This window comes from Moschus berezovskii, chromosome X (assembly GCF_049115385.1).
Source record: "Moschus berezovskii isolate FMDL1 chromosome X, NW_MosBer_1.0, whole genome shotgun sequence".
NCBI lineage: Eukaryota > Metazoa > Chordata > Mammalia > Artiodactyla > Moschidae > Moschus > Moschus berezovskii.
This window is the reverse complement of record NC_142488.1, coordinates 57,310,197-57,330,332: the sequence shown is the minus strand read 5'-3', so window position 1 is coordinate 57,330,332 and position 20,136 is coordinate 57,310,197. Positions and strand designations below refer to the sequence as shown.

Genomic DNA, 20,136 nt, shown 5'->3' with positions numbered 1-20,136 from the left:
AGTCGAAACATACAGCTGCCCATCAAACCAAATGTGCATATGGCCTTGTTGTTTTGTTGCTCAGTCATGTCAGACACTTTGTGACCCCATGAACTGTAGCCTGCCAGGCTCCTCTGTCCATGGGATTTCCCAGGCAAGAATATGGAATGGGTTGCCATTTCCTTCTCCAGGAACCCACATCTCCTGCATTGGCAGGCAGGTTCTTTACCACTGAGCCACCAGGGAAGCCTCTTAGAATAATAACACTCTTTCACTACTGAAAGAATTCTCCTGCTAGTAACATGAAATAAAAAGAAATATAAATAATAATATAAGCTTTCCACGTCTGTGATTCAAGCACTACCCAAGTGCTATATAGTCATTATAAACTTAAGATACAGCCTGGGCATGAATATGTGAAATGTACAAAATAGCATTTCCTTAGCAAAGCCAGGCAGCAAAGTAACAATATAACCTGATCTATATCAGGGGATGAAGACTTCTTCTATAAAGGGTCAGATACTAAATATTTTAGGCTTTGTGGGCCAAGAGGAAAAATCAAGGGTATTACATAGGTTTGTACATAAAAGAGAAAAAAAACATATTTCCACAAAATTTTATTGATAAAAACCAAAAGTATAATAAGTATAATATATAAGTACCCTATTATAAGAGTTTCCCTAGTAGCTCAGCTGGTAAAGAATCCACCTGCAATGCTGGAGACACCGGTTCAATTCCTGGGCTGGGAAGATCCACTGGAGAAGGGATAGGCTACCCACTCCAGTATTCTTGGGCTTCCCTGGTGGCTCAGATGGTAAAGAACCCTTGCAATGTGGGAGACCTGGATTCAATCCCTCGGTTGGGAAGATCCCCTGGAAGAGGGCATGGCAACACACTCCAGTATTCTTGCCTGGAGGACCCCCATGGATAGAGGAGCCTGGTGGGCTACAGTCCATGGGGTCACAAAGAGTCAGACATGACTGAGCAACTAAGCACAGTACACAGCATGAATTCCTATTCATCATGGGTAAGACTCCCTGTATAGTACGAGAATGAAAAATTATACTCACTATATTTATTTGTATATTTTTCCACTTTTCCCAACAATTTCATGATTTCATTCATCTGAGAATTTCACTGCAATTCACTGGAGCAACTCAATAAGAGTTATATTAAAAATCAGAGCAAGGTTGATGTTCTCTATTAATTTGTCCTATTGAAATACTGACACACATCTAGATCATCCTACAGCCAGCTATGACACCACTTAATATTTCAACCTTTAAATGAATGCTGTCTCTAAGAAGAAAACCTGAGGGTCAGAAAGTGATAACGTGTGCTCCATTTTTCTTTAGTAGGTAAACAATGTAAGCAATATGAAAGTGGAATCTCAGGTATTTCTTTCATAGCCTTGAGGAAAATAATTTTGATAGGAGATATCTTTAAACAGTACTGTGTATCTCTCAGTCTTTTAACACAGAAGATGATGAACACACTTTATCTAGGTGACCAAGTTATCTCCAATTCATCTTCCTCTTTTCCACTGGCATTTTTCTCATATGTATGGAGGCTCTGCTCTGTTTTGCCCTCCTAAGAAGCTTCTAATGTTTCCCAGATGCTCTTGAATAAAAGCCCAACTCTTTGGCATGGCACTGTGGCTTCTCTGTGGTCTAGACTCCAGCAATGATTCTCAAGGTGTGGTCCTCAAACCACCATCAGCAGCAGCAACAGCTGAGAAAACATTAGAGCTGCAAATTATTGGGGCCCACTCCATTCCCTCAGAATCACTCTCTGGTGGTAGGGCCAAGAAATCAGCTTTAACCAGCCCAATAGGTGATTCACACACATGCAACTTGAAGGTTTGCACCAATTCACATGACATTTCCCTTTCCAACCTCACCCACATTCTGCATTAGCCTGTGTGTCTCATGTTTAAACCAGACCATTACCCTTCCCTAAAAAGGCCACACACAGCAATGCTTTCCTGCCCTTCTGACCTTCTGCCTCCTGAAATGCCACTGCATCCAAGCCCAGTTGGAAGGCTACCCCCTGGATGAAGATGGCCCTGGGCCCTGCTTTTCTCCACATTTATGCCACATCTCTTTTGTGCAATTTACCACCCTCTCTTGGGAGAAAGTGAGCTTTTTTATAGTGTCTCCCCTCAGTGGACTGTGAGCTCCCTGAGGGAGGCTGGTTTCTGTATCCTCCACAACCTAGAAGTGTGGCTTTTATGAAGGGAATGCCCAACAAACGTGTGTCAGAGTGAAAGGAAATCTTTAGGGCTGGCTGTGTACTTAAATGGAGATGCAAGGGAGTACTAGACAACACAATTGCTTTGCTGAGCAGTGCCTAATGATATGATTTTAGAATGACTCTCTGAGGCCTCCAAGAACTACTGTGTGGCAGTAAAGGGCTGCCACTTGCCGTCCCTCTTGAACATCCCCTCCCCCTTCCCAGACAGAGGTACCTCTAAGGGTCACAGTGGCCTTTTGCCCCACTATCTTCTCCCTCTGCTCTGCAGGGATGCTCTTACTTGAGTCTTGTCTGTAAAATTAGATGTTTTCCACTCTCACTGAACCATCTGTTCATGCCAATTGCTCTCTCCTTTCTTTTCCTTCACGTATTTCTTTATTGTCCTTTGTCCCTTCAGTGGCTTCTCCACTTTTCTAGGCTTTATAGTGAACAAGGGGCATCTGGGAGACAGTGTAAGTCAAGCAGAACTATCATGGCTCTTATCTCCAGTTTGGGATTCATCTTGCTAATGTGAGTGTATTTTATTTCTTAGAAAGTTAGAGCTAGGAGGGATCTCAATTGATTATTTCAATTTCATTATGAGAGGACACTGAAGCTGGGAGGTGTCAAATAATTTGGCCTGTACTCTTCATCATTAAAGACTTATTTTCCTTCTAATTATAGGTCTGAAGCCCTTCTGGAAGATTAAGGGTTATGAACACCTACTAGAAAACAATCAAGCACTCTAAATACATATATATCTCCAGGTATATATCTCCTTGGGTGGTAGAGATAAACATGCAAATATTTTAGAGGAAAATGTTCACATGTGGTAGTATGGTTTACAAAATCAGTATCAGCTCTATTTAACTCACTTTATTGACATTTTTTTTACCTGAAAACATCATCATGTGTTGAAAATTCCAGCCAATCTTGTGCCTTCTGCCCAAGTTGAGGAAGAAGGAAAGTGGGTAGATGTGGGCGGCTCTGCCCAAGAAGATGGCAACCTGACCACCAGGTGGAGGTTAAGGGCTCAACATGTTTCCCAAATGGCATTTTCACACAACCTCTGATTGGGCAGAGAATTTCAGGAATGCCTTGACACCTTGTTATGATGAGAAAAGTTGCACAGAGAAGGCAGGCTGTCTTATTTGCCTCTAAACAAGTTTCAGCAGCAAGTGGGATTCAACTCACCAATTTTTCCAACCTCCAGCTCACAGAGATAATTTCTGGCCTGTTAAACACACTGTTTTAACTTTTTGATCTGATTAAACTGATACAGGCCAAGTCTCTGATCTATCTAAAAAAATGAGTCCAGAGAGAAGATAAGGTACCATGGTTGGGGTGCAGAGTTAAGAGAAGTAAAGAGTGTGTTTGGACTCTAATGGGAGGGAAAAAAAATCATAAGAAGAAAAAAATTACTAACCTGAGTCAAACTATAAACAGAAGGTTTGCTGGGTAAGGTTCTAAGCTTTGGTAAACATTCAGGGTGTGTATGACCAGGAAGAGCCTACAAGTAAGAGGTGGGGAAGCTTACAGTATTTATACAATGAAGACACATTCATATTCCTCACCAGGATCAGCCTGGGGAGAGTTCTCTGTCAAAGTGGCTAACATGTCTTTGGGGAGGTAAGAGATGGAGGAAAGGCAGAGTGTGGAAGAGGAACTCACTGTGCAAACCAAAGAATTCAGGGAAACTGGTCATTCGTCACTTGCTGAGTTTAAAACAGAGTCCAACAGAGAGAGGCACACTGCCCTGCTCACAGCAGGAAACCTCTGTGCAAGCCAGAGGAACAGGGAGCTTCCGTTTCAGCAGAGCAACCACCAGCTGCCGGAGCTGCAGCTGTTTCAGACAGAAGCGAGGGTGGGACTCTCTTCTGCCTTCCCTAGGATATAATTTGAACTTCTCTGCTTCTATTCTCTCTCTCCCTCTTTTCCTTTTTGCTACTGTTGTGTTTGTTTTGTTTTTAACAGGAGGGAAGAGGAGTCCTCAAGTGGAAGTGGCCTTCAGGATTCACAGAGGCCCTGGCTCCCCCCGAAAAGCGGCCCCACCATAAACAAGGGCAGCGCTTTCACTATGTCTCACAGGATGCCATGCTAAGAATACAAATCACAGCGACATGCAAGGTCTTTCTTAAGAATAAAAACACTGATCTGCCAGATCTTTAGCTCTTTGTCTGGTGAGTGTGTAAACCTAGGAAATGAGCCCAGTTGAAGCAGATAATACTCTTAACAGGCAGAAGTCTGGCATGGCATGAGGCCACTGTCTCGCTCTCTAGCTGCTTGGTGAGTATCAGTATTCCTCCACAATAAGTGAAAAGCTCGGAAGAGAAAAACACTCCTCTTTGGGGGACCAGCAGCCCAAGATCTAAGGATATCCGTGAGGCCTCAGAAAAGGCAAAAGTGAATAGACAGCAATAGTAGCCTCCTGCTCTGGGTTTGCAATTGAACTGCTATAGTTTCAAAGCCCAGAAGAGTTCACTTTAATGAAAACAATAGGGTCTGAAGCCAAGAGAGCAAAGCCCTCATCTATCAATGCACTGCTGGGCATTCATGTATCTCCTCAGTTCAGAGGAGCCAACCCCCAAACTGTCTCCCTTCCTAAAAACTACTGTCACAATGGGATTAAATCAAGGAACCAAGCATTTCTCCATTTTATCTTCCATTCCTCTCCATTTCCTTTTTTGAAAAAAAAGGGGGTCTTTTCCACCATGGGAAGGCGTGAGTGAAAGCACACACACCACAGGCAGGCTGCCTGTACCCGTGTGCAGTTGAGACCAAGGGTCACAGAAGCTTAACCTCTTGGATTGGAATTCATGTGCCAATGAGAAAAAAACAATCTGGGAGACAGATATGGGTTGCCGATTTTTAGATCTGTTAGGAAGGATGCTTTACAAAACAAATTACCACCTGCCAACCACCTGTGTAAGAGAAAGGCCATCTGACACAAAAAATGAAGAAAGGGTAACTAGAAACAACACCCTGAATATTCATTGGAAGGACTGATGCTGAAGCTCCAATACTTTGGCCACTTGATGTGAAGAGCCAACTCACTGGAAAAAAAAAACCCTGATGCCGGGAAACATTGAGGGCAACAGGAGAAGAGGGTGATAGAGGATGAGATGGTTGGATGTCATCACCAACTCAATGGACATAAGTTTAAGCAAACTCCAGGAGATGGTGAAGGACAAGGAAGCCTGGCATGCTGCAGTCCATGGGGTCACAAAGAATAGGACATGACTTAGTTACTAAACAACAACATCAACACAGAAAACAACTAGAATCAACATCAGTCCTTGAAATCAAATACTTTTAGCTTTATACATTTACCATTTAAGCCTTCTCATCATAAAAACACCATGAACCAGTGCTGGTTCAGTCACCTCCCCGCCAAACCAGAGATTATTGTTGTTATAGCTTCCTTGGAAGCGGTCATCTCTCTGTGTAGAAAATGGTGGAACCAAAAAAGGATACAAAAGCTCCAATGATGAAAACAGGGCTGAAAACATGCTTCTGGAAGGTAAACAGTGCCAGGCCCATGTAGGAGAAGATGAAGTTCTCTGCCAGGAAGTGTAATACCTCAAAGAGCTGCATGGAAAGGGAAAAGCAAATCGTAAACCCCGTGGGTCCGCTCCCTCGTATTCCAGATCACTGGTGAGGACACATGACTCTCCCTCACCTGCTTCGTTCGGCTTCTGGATTCCACTGACAGATTGTTGTAGGTGTAATGAGCTTGTGTGATTCCACAGAAAAGGACAGCTACCACACCTGGCAAGAGAATTCAAGAAAAATCCATAGGGGGCAGCAAAAGAAGCTGGAAACAATCTCTCCCTGAAACAAAAAGTTAAGGTAGGAAAGCCTTTCACTTCTTGAAAGTTTTGGAATGTTGCCTATTACTGAAAGTGCCCCCGCCCCCACTTCTCATATCAACCTTTGCTTCTCCCAACTCTGCTCTCCTTCAAAGCCAAGGCCCTCAATTTTCCCCCCTGCTCCAGTTTTAAGGGTATTCTCACCCCTCTTCTAAACTCCTACTGAATTGACCATGTGGCATTTAGCATTCACTCCCTCTTAGAGACTGTGAAGTGTGTACTGGTCACACACTTGTGTCATATTCCTGTTTGCTGAATGAATGAATTTAATTTCAAACCAATGCTTTGTCTTTTTGCATGGTCCAGGGATTCAGACAAAATGGATCCAGAGTACTAGTCCATTTATCCCAGCGCTGAAAAATCTAGATTTCTGGTTAATAGTGATTATTTTGTTGTTGAAGACAATTAACACACCTGGAACTTTGCCTATATATTTACAGATGGTTGTCAAGTTTTAAAGGAAGTAGGTCACATAAAGATACTTTGTAGTATTTAGAAAAGATGATGAAAAGCACTTCCTAATTACCTGGGTTACGGAGAGCAACTGTAATTGAGTTTTCTAACAGAACAAATCCATTGATTAAGTGTTTTTTTTTTTAATGAGAGAATGTGAAGAAGTACCACCACACAATCACCCACACTAATAATCTATGAATCTACCACCATAAAAACACAGTCTTAAAAAGCAGTGATTAAACAGACCAGACACAAAACAAGGAAAACTTGTGCTCACACTCATCTGAGTAGATGCAAAATGATCTTTAAAAGGATATATATTTTGCTTGTTATCACTACTGTCTGTAAAGTAACGTAGCAATTCAGGGGAGGATACAAACAAGGGGGGCTTCCCTTGTGACTCAGCTGGTAAAGAATCCATCTGAAATGCGGGTAGACCTGTGTTCGATCCCTGGGTTGGTAAGATGCCCTGGAGTGGGGAAAGGCTACCCACTCCAGTATGCTGTCCTGGAGAATTCCACGGATTGTATAGTCCATGGGGTTGCAAAGGGTTGGACATGACTGAGCGACTTTCACTTTCACTTTACAAACAAGGTATTAATATATTTGGTAACTTTTGCAGCTAGGCATCTATTTATGGTCAGAACGAGTACTCAAAGATTTGAAACAATAAAGCTTATCCTGTAAAAAATATATAGCTTTGGGGAAAACTGTTCCTAAGGCAGCACACAGGCCTCACTCAGCAATCCTGCATATGGACATTCTGTGAGCGGTTTATCAACTCCAGGCCACAGCTATTAAGAATTTTGCCCTCCCTTAAAGCTCCCACAGCTCCAGCCACAGTGAGGGTAAGGGCGACCCAAGGGCAGAGGAAACCCACCTGTGAACCCACAGGCTTCTGCCAAGAGGAACGTGCTCCACGACATCAAAAAGAAGAGCGCAGTCTCCAGCAGGGGAAAGCAGTGCAGCTTGGTGAACTTGGTCACGTCAGCTCCTGTCAAGGAACTGTCTCCAGCAACGAGCATCACGGGCACTGAGAATCATTCTCTGTTAGCCCAGGACCCCTCCCCAAAGGGCTACTCTTTCCCTTCAACTCTTCCTTTGGGGCCACAAAGCTGCTGCATGATTTTGAATATAAAGAAAATGAAGCTTCTCTAGTAGAATGGAGGTTTCTGAGGGCTGGGAGTGGGGGGATAGGGAGGATACTATTCAACAGGCACACAGTTTCTGTTGCAGATGATGAGAAAGGTTCTGGAAATGGTGGCGATGGTCACACAACACCAGTGGATGCACCTAATGCCACTGAACTGTATATATAAAATGGGTAAGTGGCAAACTTTATGTTAGGCATATTTTACCACAATTAAAAAATAATAATCAGGAGGGGGAACTTATGTAAACCCGGGGCGAATTCATGTCAATGTATGGCAAAACCAACCAATATAATATTGTAAAATAATTTGCCTCCAATAAAAAATAAATTACTTTTAAAAAAATAAAATAAATTAAACAAAACAAAACAAAAAATAATAATAATAATGTAATATACCAAAAACCAATGAATTATACACTTCAAATGGGTGAAGTTTACAGCATGTGGATTTCCTCTCAATAAAGCTGTTTTTTTTTTTTAAATCAAGTCAAGCTTTCCAAAGGAACTGGAAATGGGCTCTCTGTGCTCCTGGCAATGCCCATATTTCTGAGATGTACAGTTGAGGCCTGAGGTGTGACTGGGAGGTGGGTTCCGGCAGTGCTGGGAGTGCCTCAGGCAGGCCTCGGAAGATGTGGCAGGGAAACTCTGACCTCTGTGGACTACTAAGGCCTGAGTCCATCACAGGTGCTTAATGCATGCATGAGGGAGAGTGGGAGGGAGAAATGCACAACTGCAGGGTTAACTACAAAATGTCACTTTTTGGAATTGGCAATTCCCTTCCTCACACTGCCATTCCACGGAGTGGCGGCGGGGTGGGGGGGGCAGCGCAGCTTAGAACCATGTCATGAGTGGTTTCACTGAGCAATATAAGTCCTCAGAGCATCAGAGAGCCTTGAGGAAGAAAGCAATCTACATCTGCACAGTCCAATATGATAGCCGCTAGACCCATGTAACTATCCAACACTTAAATATGGCTAGTCTGAATTGAGATATCCTGTAAGAGCAAAATACACACCATATTTCAAAGACTTGGTACAAAACCTGAAGGGATAAAATCTCATTACTAACTTGTATAAATTCCATTAATAATCTCTGTATCTACTGCAGGCTGAAAAGATTGGGCTCACATTTGTGGCTCCCATTACATCTGTATTGGTCCCTGGTGATCTATATGCTATTGGAAGAAGATTTGATGAACTCAGCGCACCTGTGGAAGGTTTGCCTGCTCATTCCAACACTTTGCTTTTATGCTGGTTGGTTGACTGGCTTGTTGGTTTTTAACTCAATATCACGCAGTCCTCAGCTTAAGGAAGGCCATCTTGCTATAATTCCCAGAGACAGCCCCTGGCTAGTGAAGGCCATGTTAGCCCCATATGGCATGGAACAGCAGATGACAGCAGCCAGTCTGGGGCTAAAGTACTTCACAGCCTGCTTCCTTTCAGCCTCCTGACAGGTGGTCTCCAATTCCCAGCCTCCTGGCTCTTCTACTGTTTCTGTGCCACCTCCCACACCCCCCCAAATGACACTTCCTCCAAGTTCCTGTCTCCAACTGATTTATAGGAAGAAGAAAAACACAAAGGTGAGGACAGAGCTAAGCCCAGAGCTACACTCTCAAACATTTTCTCTGACAGGCCATCGACTGTCAAGTTTTACCAAAGGATGACATTTCAGGGGCCCCTAGCCCCCAGTGGAACAACCAATTTAAGATTCATTTCTGAAAGGAGGAAATGAGAACTTTCTTTTCACAAGTGCAAGGTCACATAATCATACTCAGGCGGGTGCAGAAACCACAGAAAGGATATTAGAGCAGTCACGACACCAGTCACAGCTCCCATGGTAAAAGAGCCACTAAATATACCTAGAAAAATGCCAACTGATTTAAAAAAGGCAGCAGCATCAAAGGCGTGAGTGTTCAGCCCCGCTGGCTGGTAGGCAACAATAGACCTGGAGTTTAAAGAGAGAGAGAATTAGAAAATACTGGGCTGGTTTTACACCATGGTACTTACAAGTATCGACAAACATAGATATCTACACTCTGCAGAGCACTCCCCATGGTGTATTCATTTAATTTAACCTGCAGTCGCCATATTATGAAGGTATCAGCGTTCTGATCACTGCCCACTGCACAAAGCAACATAACTTTATCAACTAAGTCTATAAACCTCATTTAGAAAAGCACCCAATTCAAAATTTAACACTTTTAAGGTGGGCCTCTGATTTTAGCCCAGAGCATTCAGGAAGCCAGAGTCTCTTTTCCCAGGCAGAAATATTGTTACTTACGAGGACAGTACAATGGCAACAGCATCATTTAGGACACTTTCTCCAAACAGAAGTGCGTAAAGGTCCACGTCTGCATGCAATTCATTAAATATCGCCAGTACGGTCACTAAAAGTGGGCCAAAAGCATATAAATTGGTTGCAGTTTCTGAATGAGGAGTGATATGATTCTTGATTCTAACAACACTGTGCTTTCCACTGTAATCCCATCACACTATGAAAATACTTCTACTACAGAACTTTAAAAATCATCACAATTAATATGACTTGGCTCTACTGATAGGTTGAAATCTCTTTTAAGGCAGAAACCCCATTTTATTTTTTATTTTATTGAAGTATGGTTGATTTACTATGTTGTGTTAACTTCTGCTGTACAGCAAAGTGATTCAGCTATACACATATATTCTTTTCCATATTTTTTTCCATTATGGTTTATCACAGGATATTGAATATAGTTCCCTGTACTATACAGCAGGACCTTGCTGTTTATTCATTCTATATATAATAGTTTACATCTGTTAATCCCAAATTTCCAACCCATCGCTTCCCTACACCCCTCCATCTTGGCAACCACAAGTCTGTTTTCTATGTCTCTGTGTGAGTCTGTTTCTGTTTCACAGATAGGTTCATTTCTGTTGTATTTTAGATTCAACATATAAATGATATCATATGCTATTTGTCTTCCATTGTCTTATTTCACTTAGTATGATAATTTCCAGGTCCATCCACATTGCTGCAATGAAATCCTATTTTATTGATCATCATGCTCCCAGATTCCAGCATAGGATCAGGGCACAGAGAAGGCTTTACTAAAGATCTGTAAAATAATGCAAGTCCTCATTTAAGACAGACTATACATAATTACACTTCTCACGGGTTTTACATTTCACAGCTATTTAAAAATCAACTTTTTTCCAGACCAGTAGCTCTCACACTTTTGATCTCAGGACTCCTTTACATCCTTAAAAAATTCTGAGGCCAGCAAAGAGTTTTAATTTTGCGGGTTATAGTTTTCAATATTTACTGTATTGAGTAAAACAAAAAATTAAATATTTATTCATTTAAATGACTAGTAAACCCATTCTATGTTAACTTCTTTTACTGAAAAATAATATTTTTTTCCATAAAATAGTGTAAAGACAACTACTGTTTTACATTTTCTCAGGTCTTTTTAATATCTGAAGTAATGGAACATGGTTTTCACATCTGTTTCTATATTTGATCGATAGGGAGTCAGTGTCACAATTATGTAAGCCCTGGAAAATTCCACTCAACAGTATACTTCTAAGAAAGAATGTAAGCAAAAAAGACAAATGATATACTACTATTATTCTTAAATCAGTTTTGACCTTATGGAACACCGAAAGGGTTTTGGAGTTTCTGGACTTTGGTTCTACTGATAGTTGGGGCCATATAACTCTTTGTCGTGGGGGCCACCTGATGTGCCATAAGATAGTTTAGCAGTATCCATGGCCTTTACCCACAAGATACCAGTAGCACCACACACTTTCCCCTGCCAAGCTTTGACAACCAAAAATGTCTCCATACATTGCTGAACTTCTGCTGTGATGGGGCAGAATCATCCCCAGTTAAGAACCACCACTCTAATCTGTACATGCAGGTGGGGTTCACTCGCAACACTCACATTCAACTACCTTTTGTTTTGATAGTTTCTGCCATAAGAAACTGAGTAACTAAACTCATTTCTTTAGCTTCCCTTGTGGGGAGTGCCACCTCTTGCTGCCTGGAAGAGGGTGAAGACTCGATATAGTGCGGTCATCTTGCCTCCATGGGGCAGTTAAGGTGTGTCTGAAATCCTAAGGTAGTGCACTAGAAAGACTGAATGCCTGATGTGGGAGCCATGGCACCAGCTCGAAGCTCTTAGCCAAGATAACCAGCTCTCTGTTTAAGTTAGTATTAGCCAGACCATCCTGTTATTTGCAACCAAACATATTACTGACTGATACAATTAGAATATACCCAGATATTTAGCAGTATTATAAACAAACCACTTTTGTAACCATCATCCAGTGCAGGAAATTGCAACTTTGCCAACCCCCACAGAAGCGCTTCACAATATATTCCATCCCAATCACAGTTCAGTTCAGTCGCTCAGTCATGTATGACTCTTTGCAACCCCATGGACTGCAGCATGCCAGACCTCCTGTCCACTGCCAACTCCCAGAGTTTACTCAAACTCATGTCCATTGAGTCGGTGATGCCATCCAACCATCTCATCCTCTGTCGTCCGCTTCTCCTCCTGCCTTCAATCTTTCCCAGCATCAGGGTCTTTTCCAATGAGTCAGTTCTTCGCATCAGAGAGCCAAAGTATTGGAGTATCAGCTTCAGCATCAGTCCTTCCATTGAATATTCAGGGCTGATTTCTTTGAGGATTGACTGGTTGGATCTCCTTGCAGTCCAAGGGACTCTCAAGAGTCTTGGCCAACACCACAGTTCAAAAGCATCAATTCTTCAGTGCTCAGCTTGGTTTATAGTCCAACTCTCACATCCATACATGACTACCGGAAAAACCACAGCTTTGACTAGACGGACTTTTGTTGCCAAAGTAATGTCTCTGCTTTTTAATATGCTGTCTAGGTTGGTCATAACTTTTCTTCCAAGGAGCAAGCATCGTTTAATTTCTTGGTTGCAGTCACCATCTTTGGGAGCAGTGGCTGCACAGCGTGGGGGCAGAGGTGAGGAGATACCCCACATCTAAGGGCAGAGAAGTCCCAGGAAGATGGTAGGCGCTAGAGCAGCAGCTGCGTGGTGGCTGCATGGCCCTGGAACAGCCCTGAGGAGATACCCCACATCCAAAAGCAAAGGAGAAGCCCCAGAATGACAGTAGAAGGGGTGAAATCACCTTTAGAATCAAACCCCATACCTGCCAGAAATGTTTAGAGGGCTCAAACAAACCTTGTGTGCACCAGGACCCAGAGACCCACAGAGACTGAGACAGAACTGTGTTTGAGCATCTCCTGTGGAGGTATGGCTCAGCAGTGGACTGCCGTAGGAGCAGGGGCTCTGGGTGCAGCAGACTTGGGTATGACATAAGCCCTCTTGGAGAAGGTTGCCATTAACCCCACCATAGAGCTGCCAGAACTTACACAGGGCTGGGAAATAGACTCTTGTTGGGCAAAAACAGAACCTTGTGAGCACCAGGATCCAGGAGAAAGGAGCAGTGACCCCACAAGAGACTGACTCAGACTTGCCCAGGAGTGTCCAGGAGTCTCCGGCAGAGGCGCGGGTCAGCGGTGACCTGCGGCAGGGTTGGGGGCACTGAGTGTAGCAGTGCACGCATGGGACCTTGTGAAGGAGGTCGCCATTATCTTCATTACCTCCACCATAGTTTGGCCCCAGGTAAATAACAGGGAGGGAACACAGCCCCATCCATCAACAGAAAATTGGATTAAAGATTTACTGAACATGGCCCCGCCCATCAGAACAAGACCCAACTTCCCCCTCAGTCTGTCTGTCCCATCAGGAAGCTTCCATAAGCCTCTTATCCTTCTCCATCAGAGGGCAGACAGACTGAAAACCACAATCACAGAAAACTAACCAACCTGATCACACGGACCACAGCCTTGTCTAACTCAATGAAACTATGAGCCATCCCGTGTAGGGCCACTCAAGATGGACGGGTCATGATGGAGAGTTCTGACAAAACGTGGTCCACTGGAGACGGGAATGGCAAACCACTTCCGTATTCTTGCCTTGAGAACCCCATGAACTGTATGAAAAGGCAAAAAGATAAGACAATGAAAGATGAACTCCCCAGGTCAGTAGGGGCCCAATATGCTACTAGAGATCAGTGGAGAAATAACTCCAGAAAGAATGAAGAGAGGGAGCGAAAGCAAAAACAAAACCCAGTTGTGGATGTGACTGGTGATGGAAGTAAAGTCCACTGCTGTAAAGAGCAGTATTGCATAGGCACCTGGAATGTTAGGTCCATAAACCAAGGAAAATTGGAAGTGGTCAAACAGGAGATGGCAAGAGTGAACACTGACATTTTAGGAATCAGCGAACTATAAAGGACTGGAATGGGTAAATTTAACTTAGATGACCATTATATCTACTACTGTGGAAAAGAATCCCTTTAGAAGAGATGGAGTAACCATCATAGTCAACAAAAGAGTCTGAAATGCAGTACTTGGATGCAATCTCAAAAACGACAGAATGATCTCTGTTCATTTCCACAGCAAACCATTCAATACCACAGTAAACCAAGTCTATGCCCAGACCAGTAATGCTGAAGAAGATGAAGTTGAACGGTTCTATGAAGACCTACAAGACTTTCTAGAACTAACACTCAAAAAAGATGTCCTTTTCATTATAGGGGACTAGAATGCAAAAATAGGAAGTCAAGAAACACCTGGAGTAACTGGCAAATTTGGCCTTGGAGCACGGAACAAAGCAGGGCAAAGGCTAATAGAGTTTTGGCAAGAGAACGCACTGGTCATAGCAAACACCTCTTCCAACACAAGAGAAGACTCTACATGTGGACATCACTAGATGGTCAATACCAAAATCAGATTGATTATATTCTTTGCAGCCAAAAATGGAGAAGATCTATACAGTCAGCAAAAACAAGACCAGGAGCTGACTGTGGCACACACCATGAACTCCTCATTGCCAAATTCAGACCAAATCAAAGAAAGTAGGGAAAACCACTAGACCATTCAGGTATGACCTAAATCAAATCCCTTATGATTATACAGTGGAAGTGACAAATAGATTCAAGGGATTAGATCCGATAGACAGAGTGCCTGAAGAACCATGGACAAAGGTTCGTGATATTGTAAAGGAGGCAGGGATCAAGACCAACCCCAAGGAAAAGAAATATAAAAAGGCAAAATGGTTGTCTGAGGAGGCACTACAAAGAACTATGAATAAAGGAGAAGCAAAAGGCAAAAGAGAAAAGGAAATATATACCCATTTGAATTCAGAGTTCCAAAGAATAGCAAAGAGAGGAAAGAAGGCCTTCTTAAATGAACAATGCAAAGAAGAGGAACAGAATAGAATGGGAAAGACTAGAGATCTCTTCAAGAAAATCAGAGATACCAAGGGAACATTTCATGCAAAGATGGGCACAATAAAGGAGAGAAATGGTATGGACCTAACAGAAGCAGAAGATATTAAGAAGAGGTGGCAAGAATACACAGAAAAACTACAAAAAACATCTTCATGACCCAGATAATCACGATGATGTGATCACCAACCTAGAGCTAGACATCCTGAAATGCGAAGTCAAGAGGGCCTTAGGAAGCATCACTATGAAAATAGCTAGGGGAGGTGATGGAATTCCAGATGAGCTATTTCAAATCCTAAAAGATAATGCTGTGAAAGTGCTGCACTCAATATGTCAGCAAATTTGGAAAACTCAGCAGTGGCCACAGGACTGGAAAAGGTCAGTTTTCATTCCAATCCCAAAGAATGGAAATGCCAAAGAATGCTCAAACCACCACACAATTGCACTCATCTCACACACCACCAAAGTGATGGTCAAAATTCTCCAAGTCAGGCTTCAACAGTACATGAACTGTGAACTTCCAGATGTTCAAGCTGGATTCAGAAAAGGTAGAAGAACCAGAGATCAAATTGCCAACATCCACTGGATCATCGAAAAAGCAAGAGAGTTCCGGGAAAACATCTATTTCTGCTTTATTGACTAAGCCAAAGCCTTTGACTATGTGGACCACAACAAACTGGCAAATTCTGAAAGAGATGGGAATACCAGACCACCTGACCTGCCTCTTGAGAAACCTGTATGCAAGTCAGGAAGCAACACTTAGAACTGAACATGGAACAACAGACTGGTTCCAAATAGGGAAAGGAGTACGTCAAGGTTGTAAACTGTCACCATGCTTATTTAACTTATATGCAGAATACATTATGAGGAACGCTGGGCTGGAGGAAGCACAAGCTGGAATCAAGATTGCCGGGAGAAATAGCAATATATGCAGATGATACTACCCTTATGGCAGAAAGTGAAGAAGAGTTAAACAGCCTCTTGATCAAAGAGGAGAGTGAAAAAGTTGGCTTAAAACTCAACATTCAGAAAACTAAGATCATGGCATCTGGTCCCATCACTTCATGGCAAATAGATGGGGAAACAGGGGAAACAGTGGCTGACTTTTTTGGGGGGGGCCTCCTAAATCACTGAAGATGGTGACTGCAGCCATGAAATTAAAAGACGCTTACTCCTTGGAAGGAAAGTTATGACCAACCTAGACAGCATATTAAAAAGCAGAGACATTACTTTGTCCACAAAGGTCCATCTAGTCAAGGCTATAGTTTTTCCAGTGGTCATGTATGGATGTGAGAGTTGGACTATAAAGAAAGCTGAGTGCTGAAGAATTGATGCTTTTGAACTGTGGTGTTGGAGAAGACTCTTGAGAGTCCCTTGGACTGCAAGGAGATACAACCAGTCAATCCTCAAGGAAATCAGTCCTGAATATTCATTTAAAGGACTGATGCTGAAGCTGATACTCCAATACTTTGGCCCTCTGATGCAAAGAACTGACTCATTGGAAAAGACCCTGATGCTGGGAAAGATTGAAGGCAGGAGGAGAAGCAGATGACAGAGGATGAGATGGTTGGATGGCATCACCAACTCAATCAACATGAGTTTGAGTGAATTCCGGGAATTGGTGATGGACAGGGAGGTCTGCCGTACTGCAGTCCATGGGGTCACAAAGAGTCAGATACAACTGAGCGACTGAACTGAACTAACATGTCTTTTACTCTATGTCTTCCCCCTTTCATTCCTTTCTGTTAGCTCTCTTTTCATATCCCTATTGTTTAGTTTTACTCTTTTCTTAACTGTCCAATCCTGATGTATACAGGTCTAACTTCTATCGTTTTGTTAACTTCCTTTAGCTTCTGTTGGCATATAAATAAAGTTTCATCTCCTTTGGGAGCCTCTTTTTCTGGCATGACTTCATTATCTGTAACTTTATTATTCAAAGGGGTTATCCCCATGTTTTCTTCTGTTTACAGGAAATTCAACCTCAATCCATTTCTGCTGCTCACAGTAAGTGAGGTGGGTAGAAGCCCAGAAAAGCTTTCCTAATTTCATGGCTCTATGGCTCCCTCTTCTGGTTTTACACTGAAATAATAAAAAATAATGGCCTCTGGGTGCAGCCACCTCCTCAATACAGCCACCTCCTCAATCTGAGATCTACTTCCTCTGGTCTCCTTCACCATTAAAATATGAGCTTTCTTTCTCCTTTAATGCCCTGTCAATCAAGATCAGTGGTCCAAGCAGGTCATTTTTAGGGAGTAGCTCTGTTGTTGCAGAGAGATCTTCCACAAGGGATTTCCTGAGAGCCCAGAGGACCCAGGTCCCTCCAGCAGCCTCACACCTCTCCCAGTCTCCTTGCCCTCACCCACAAATGGGAGCCTGAAAAGCCTCCTCCCAATATCAACTATTGTTACCTGACAGAACAATAAAATTCTTGACTCCCAGTGGGGACCCATTCTTTTAAGTGTGAATACTTGTGGGATATTTCTGGGTGCCCTGACAATCAAAACAACCAGCAGTCCCCTCTTCCCTTTGCTTCCTCCAGCATAGCTGCTGCTCTTATCCCAAAGTCTCACTGCTGTCGGTAGTTTGACCCCACCAATTGATATCAGGGGATTCATCAAGATACTATGTCAGCTAGTTCATTCTGTTTTCTCTTTTGCTGTCCTGCTTGCTCTATTTTTGATAAGAGATTAAGGGAGATTCCCAATCTACCCCATACTGTGCCTTTCTTTACAAAAAGTTTAATTCATTTATTTGACAGTAAACAAAAAATAATTTGGATTTGAAAAATGTCAACTATATCACAAGGCAGATCCAGATAATCATAAATCTAGGCAATAAAATCACTAATGTAAGCATTCAGATGTGGATCAGACATCAACATGGGGCATCACCAGCAGGCCTACTTTCTAAAAGACAGACATGTCATCTCTTCATAATACATCTTCAAGACACAAGGTCAATCTCTTTCTTCCACCCGTAAAAACAGATAAGCAAGTTACACAACCAGAAAAATCTTTAGGGATTAGGCTAAAAAAAGTTCTTGTTTTGTGGATTGTTTATTACATGAACAATATGTGTGTCTCCTTACATAAGACCTGTGATGGTTAATTTTATTTGTGAACTTGACTGGGCCATGGGGTGCCCAGATATTTGATTAACACTACTGTAGATGTGTCTGAGGTTTTGGATGAGATTAACATTTGAATCAGTAGACTGAGTAAATCAGATGGCCTTCCTCAATGAGGGTGGGACTCATCGAATTGGTTGAAGATTTCACTGCAGATCTTGGGACCTCTACAGTTTCCATAATCACATGAGCCAAGGCGTTATAATCAATTAATATCTCGTTCCCTCTCCTCCTCCCCACTATGTACACACACAGATGTATCTATTTATTCTGTTTCTTTCAAAAACCCTAATACAAAATTGTTAGTCTAGTTTATTATTATATGACATAAAAACTGTCTTGTTTTGAACCCAATGTTGAAGAAAAATTATCATAACAATAACAATAATTAAGGTCTTACCAGGAAGCAGGCACTATGATAAACATTTTACAATCTTGTTTAGTACTCATGAAAACCCTAAGTGGGTAGTTTTATCATATCCCCCAATTTAGAGTTGAGAAAACAGGCCCTGTGTGATGGGCTGTTTTCCTGCTGCAGTATCAAACTTCCCAAAATCTCAGTGGTCGGACCTGACTGAAGTTTCATTGATTACTCATACAGTATGTCTACTGGGGGTTGGCACCAGAGGCCTCTGTTCACAACAGTCAGTCAGTCACTCACTCAGGAACTGAAGACTGGTGTAGGTTAATCTCAGTGAGCAGAGCACAGGGCTGGCAGCCCAGGAGACCTGGGTCCCAGGACTTTATCAGCAAGGGTCCTGGCAAGAACTAGATGAGCAATTTGAGGAGTGTTTAAAAAGGGATTATTTATAGACATGTAGAGAAGAGTATAGGGCTTCCCCGGTGGCTCAGATGGTAAAGAATCTGGCTGCAATGCAGGAGAACCGGGTTCGCTCCCTGGGTTGGGAAGATCCCCTGGAGAAGGAAATAGCAACCCACTCCAGTATTCTTGCTTGGAAAATTCCATGGACGGAGGAGCCTGGAGGGCTACACTCCATGGTGTCGTAGAGTCGGACACAACTGAACAACCACAAGCACATAGAGAGTATGGGAGAGGGGGAGGGCAATTACCTGCAGCTGAAAACAGGGAGTTTTCATGCCATCCCTGGGCCTGAAGGAGTGACTGTCAGAACCAGGAGCTGTGTGGAGAGGGTCATTCAACAGGAGCTGTGACTTCTGATCAAGGGACACAGGCAGCCCACAGGGACCCTGCATGTCTAGTCTCTTACTGGTGCTGCCCCATGGGCAAATCCAATGGGAAAGTAGAAGGCATAGGAACCTTTGAAATCTTCTGTACAAGTCAGCCTCCCAGTGCCAAGAAGAGAGTGGAGAAGAATGGTGTGTAAACCTGGAGGGGCAACTAGAAGCCATCCAATAATGCACAGCAAAGTCCAAAGACTTAATAAAATGAAGGCTTGAGCTACATAATTTTCAAAAGCCCTTTTGACTTTTAAACACTATTTTCCTAAAATACTACTGTGAAAGTGAAAGTCACTCAGTTGTGTCTGACTCTTTGCGACTCCATGGACTATACAGTCCATGGAATCCTCCAGGCCAGAATACTTAAGTGGGTAGCCTTTCCCTTCTCCAGGGCATCTTCCCAACCCAGGGATCGAACCCAGGTCGCCCGCATTGCAGGCAGATTCTTTACCAGCTGAGCCATGAGGGAAGTCCAAAATACTACTGTACCAATAGTAAAAATATAATGTACAGTTAGCTCATTTATCTATGATGATAAATACTAGCTTTATAATTAATTTTAATAATTAACACTTTGCACTGGTCTAAACTTGGCTGTTCTGATTTTCAATCTCTCATTCTCCCTGCCCATCACCTTAGAAAGCAAGGCAGGAAGTCTGCCATGGCCCTCCCGGGCAACCCTGTGTCTGACCAAGATGAGGACTACAGGTGCGGACAATCAGGTGATGGTGGGGTGGAGGGGAGATAGGCAGGGGATGACAGACTAGGCAAATGACTTCTAAAGGCAGGGAGTAAACAGGCTGCTCCCCTCACA

General features: G+C 42.8%; 2 protein-coding genes across 4 annotated transcripts in view; one reads left to right on the top strand and one right to left on the bottom strand.

Moving 5' to 3' along the window:
* The window catches only part of CHST7 (carbohydrate sulfotransferase 7), an 85,900-nt gene extending 81,634 nt beyond the window's left edge, over nt 1–4,266 (top strand). The window contains exon 2 of the mRNA XM_055437914.2: nt 4,186–4,266. The gene's annotated coding sequence lies outside the window, so the exon portion shown is untranslated. The remainder of the gene's footprint in view (nt 1–4,185) is intronic.
* SLC9A7 (solute carrier family 9 member A7) overlaps nt 1–20,136 on the bottom strand; it is a 171,656-nt gene that overhangs the window by 48,891 nt on the left and 102,629 nt on the right. Inside the window, exons 6-11 of one of the 3 annotated variants that reach the window (XM_055437916.2) lie at nt 9,970–10,075; nt 9,492–9,633; nt 7,417–7,522; nt 5,891–5,979; nt 5,686–5,799; nt 3,107–3,218 (exon numbers count right to left, since the gene is read on the bottom strand). The exons of 1 other annotated variant lie outside the window; for it this stretch is intronic. In XM_055437916.2, the coding sequence (XP_055293891.1) occupies nt 3,107–3,218; nt 5,686–5,799; nt 5,891–5,979; nt 7,417–7,522; nt 9,492–9,633; nt 9,970–10,075 (669 nt within the window). Of the gene's footprint in view, nt 1–3,106; nt 3,219–5,685; nt 5,800–5,890; nt 5,980–7,416; nt 7,542–9,491; nt 9,634–9,969; nt 10,076–20,136 lie in introns of all 3 variants that reach the window. One more of the 3 variants, XM_088834144.1, reaches the window with a different exon arrangement.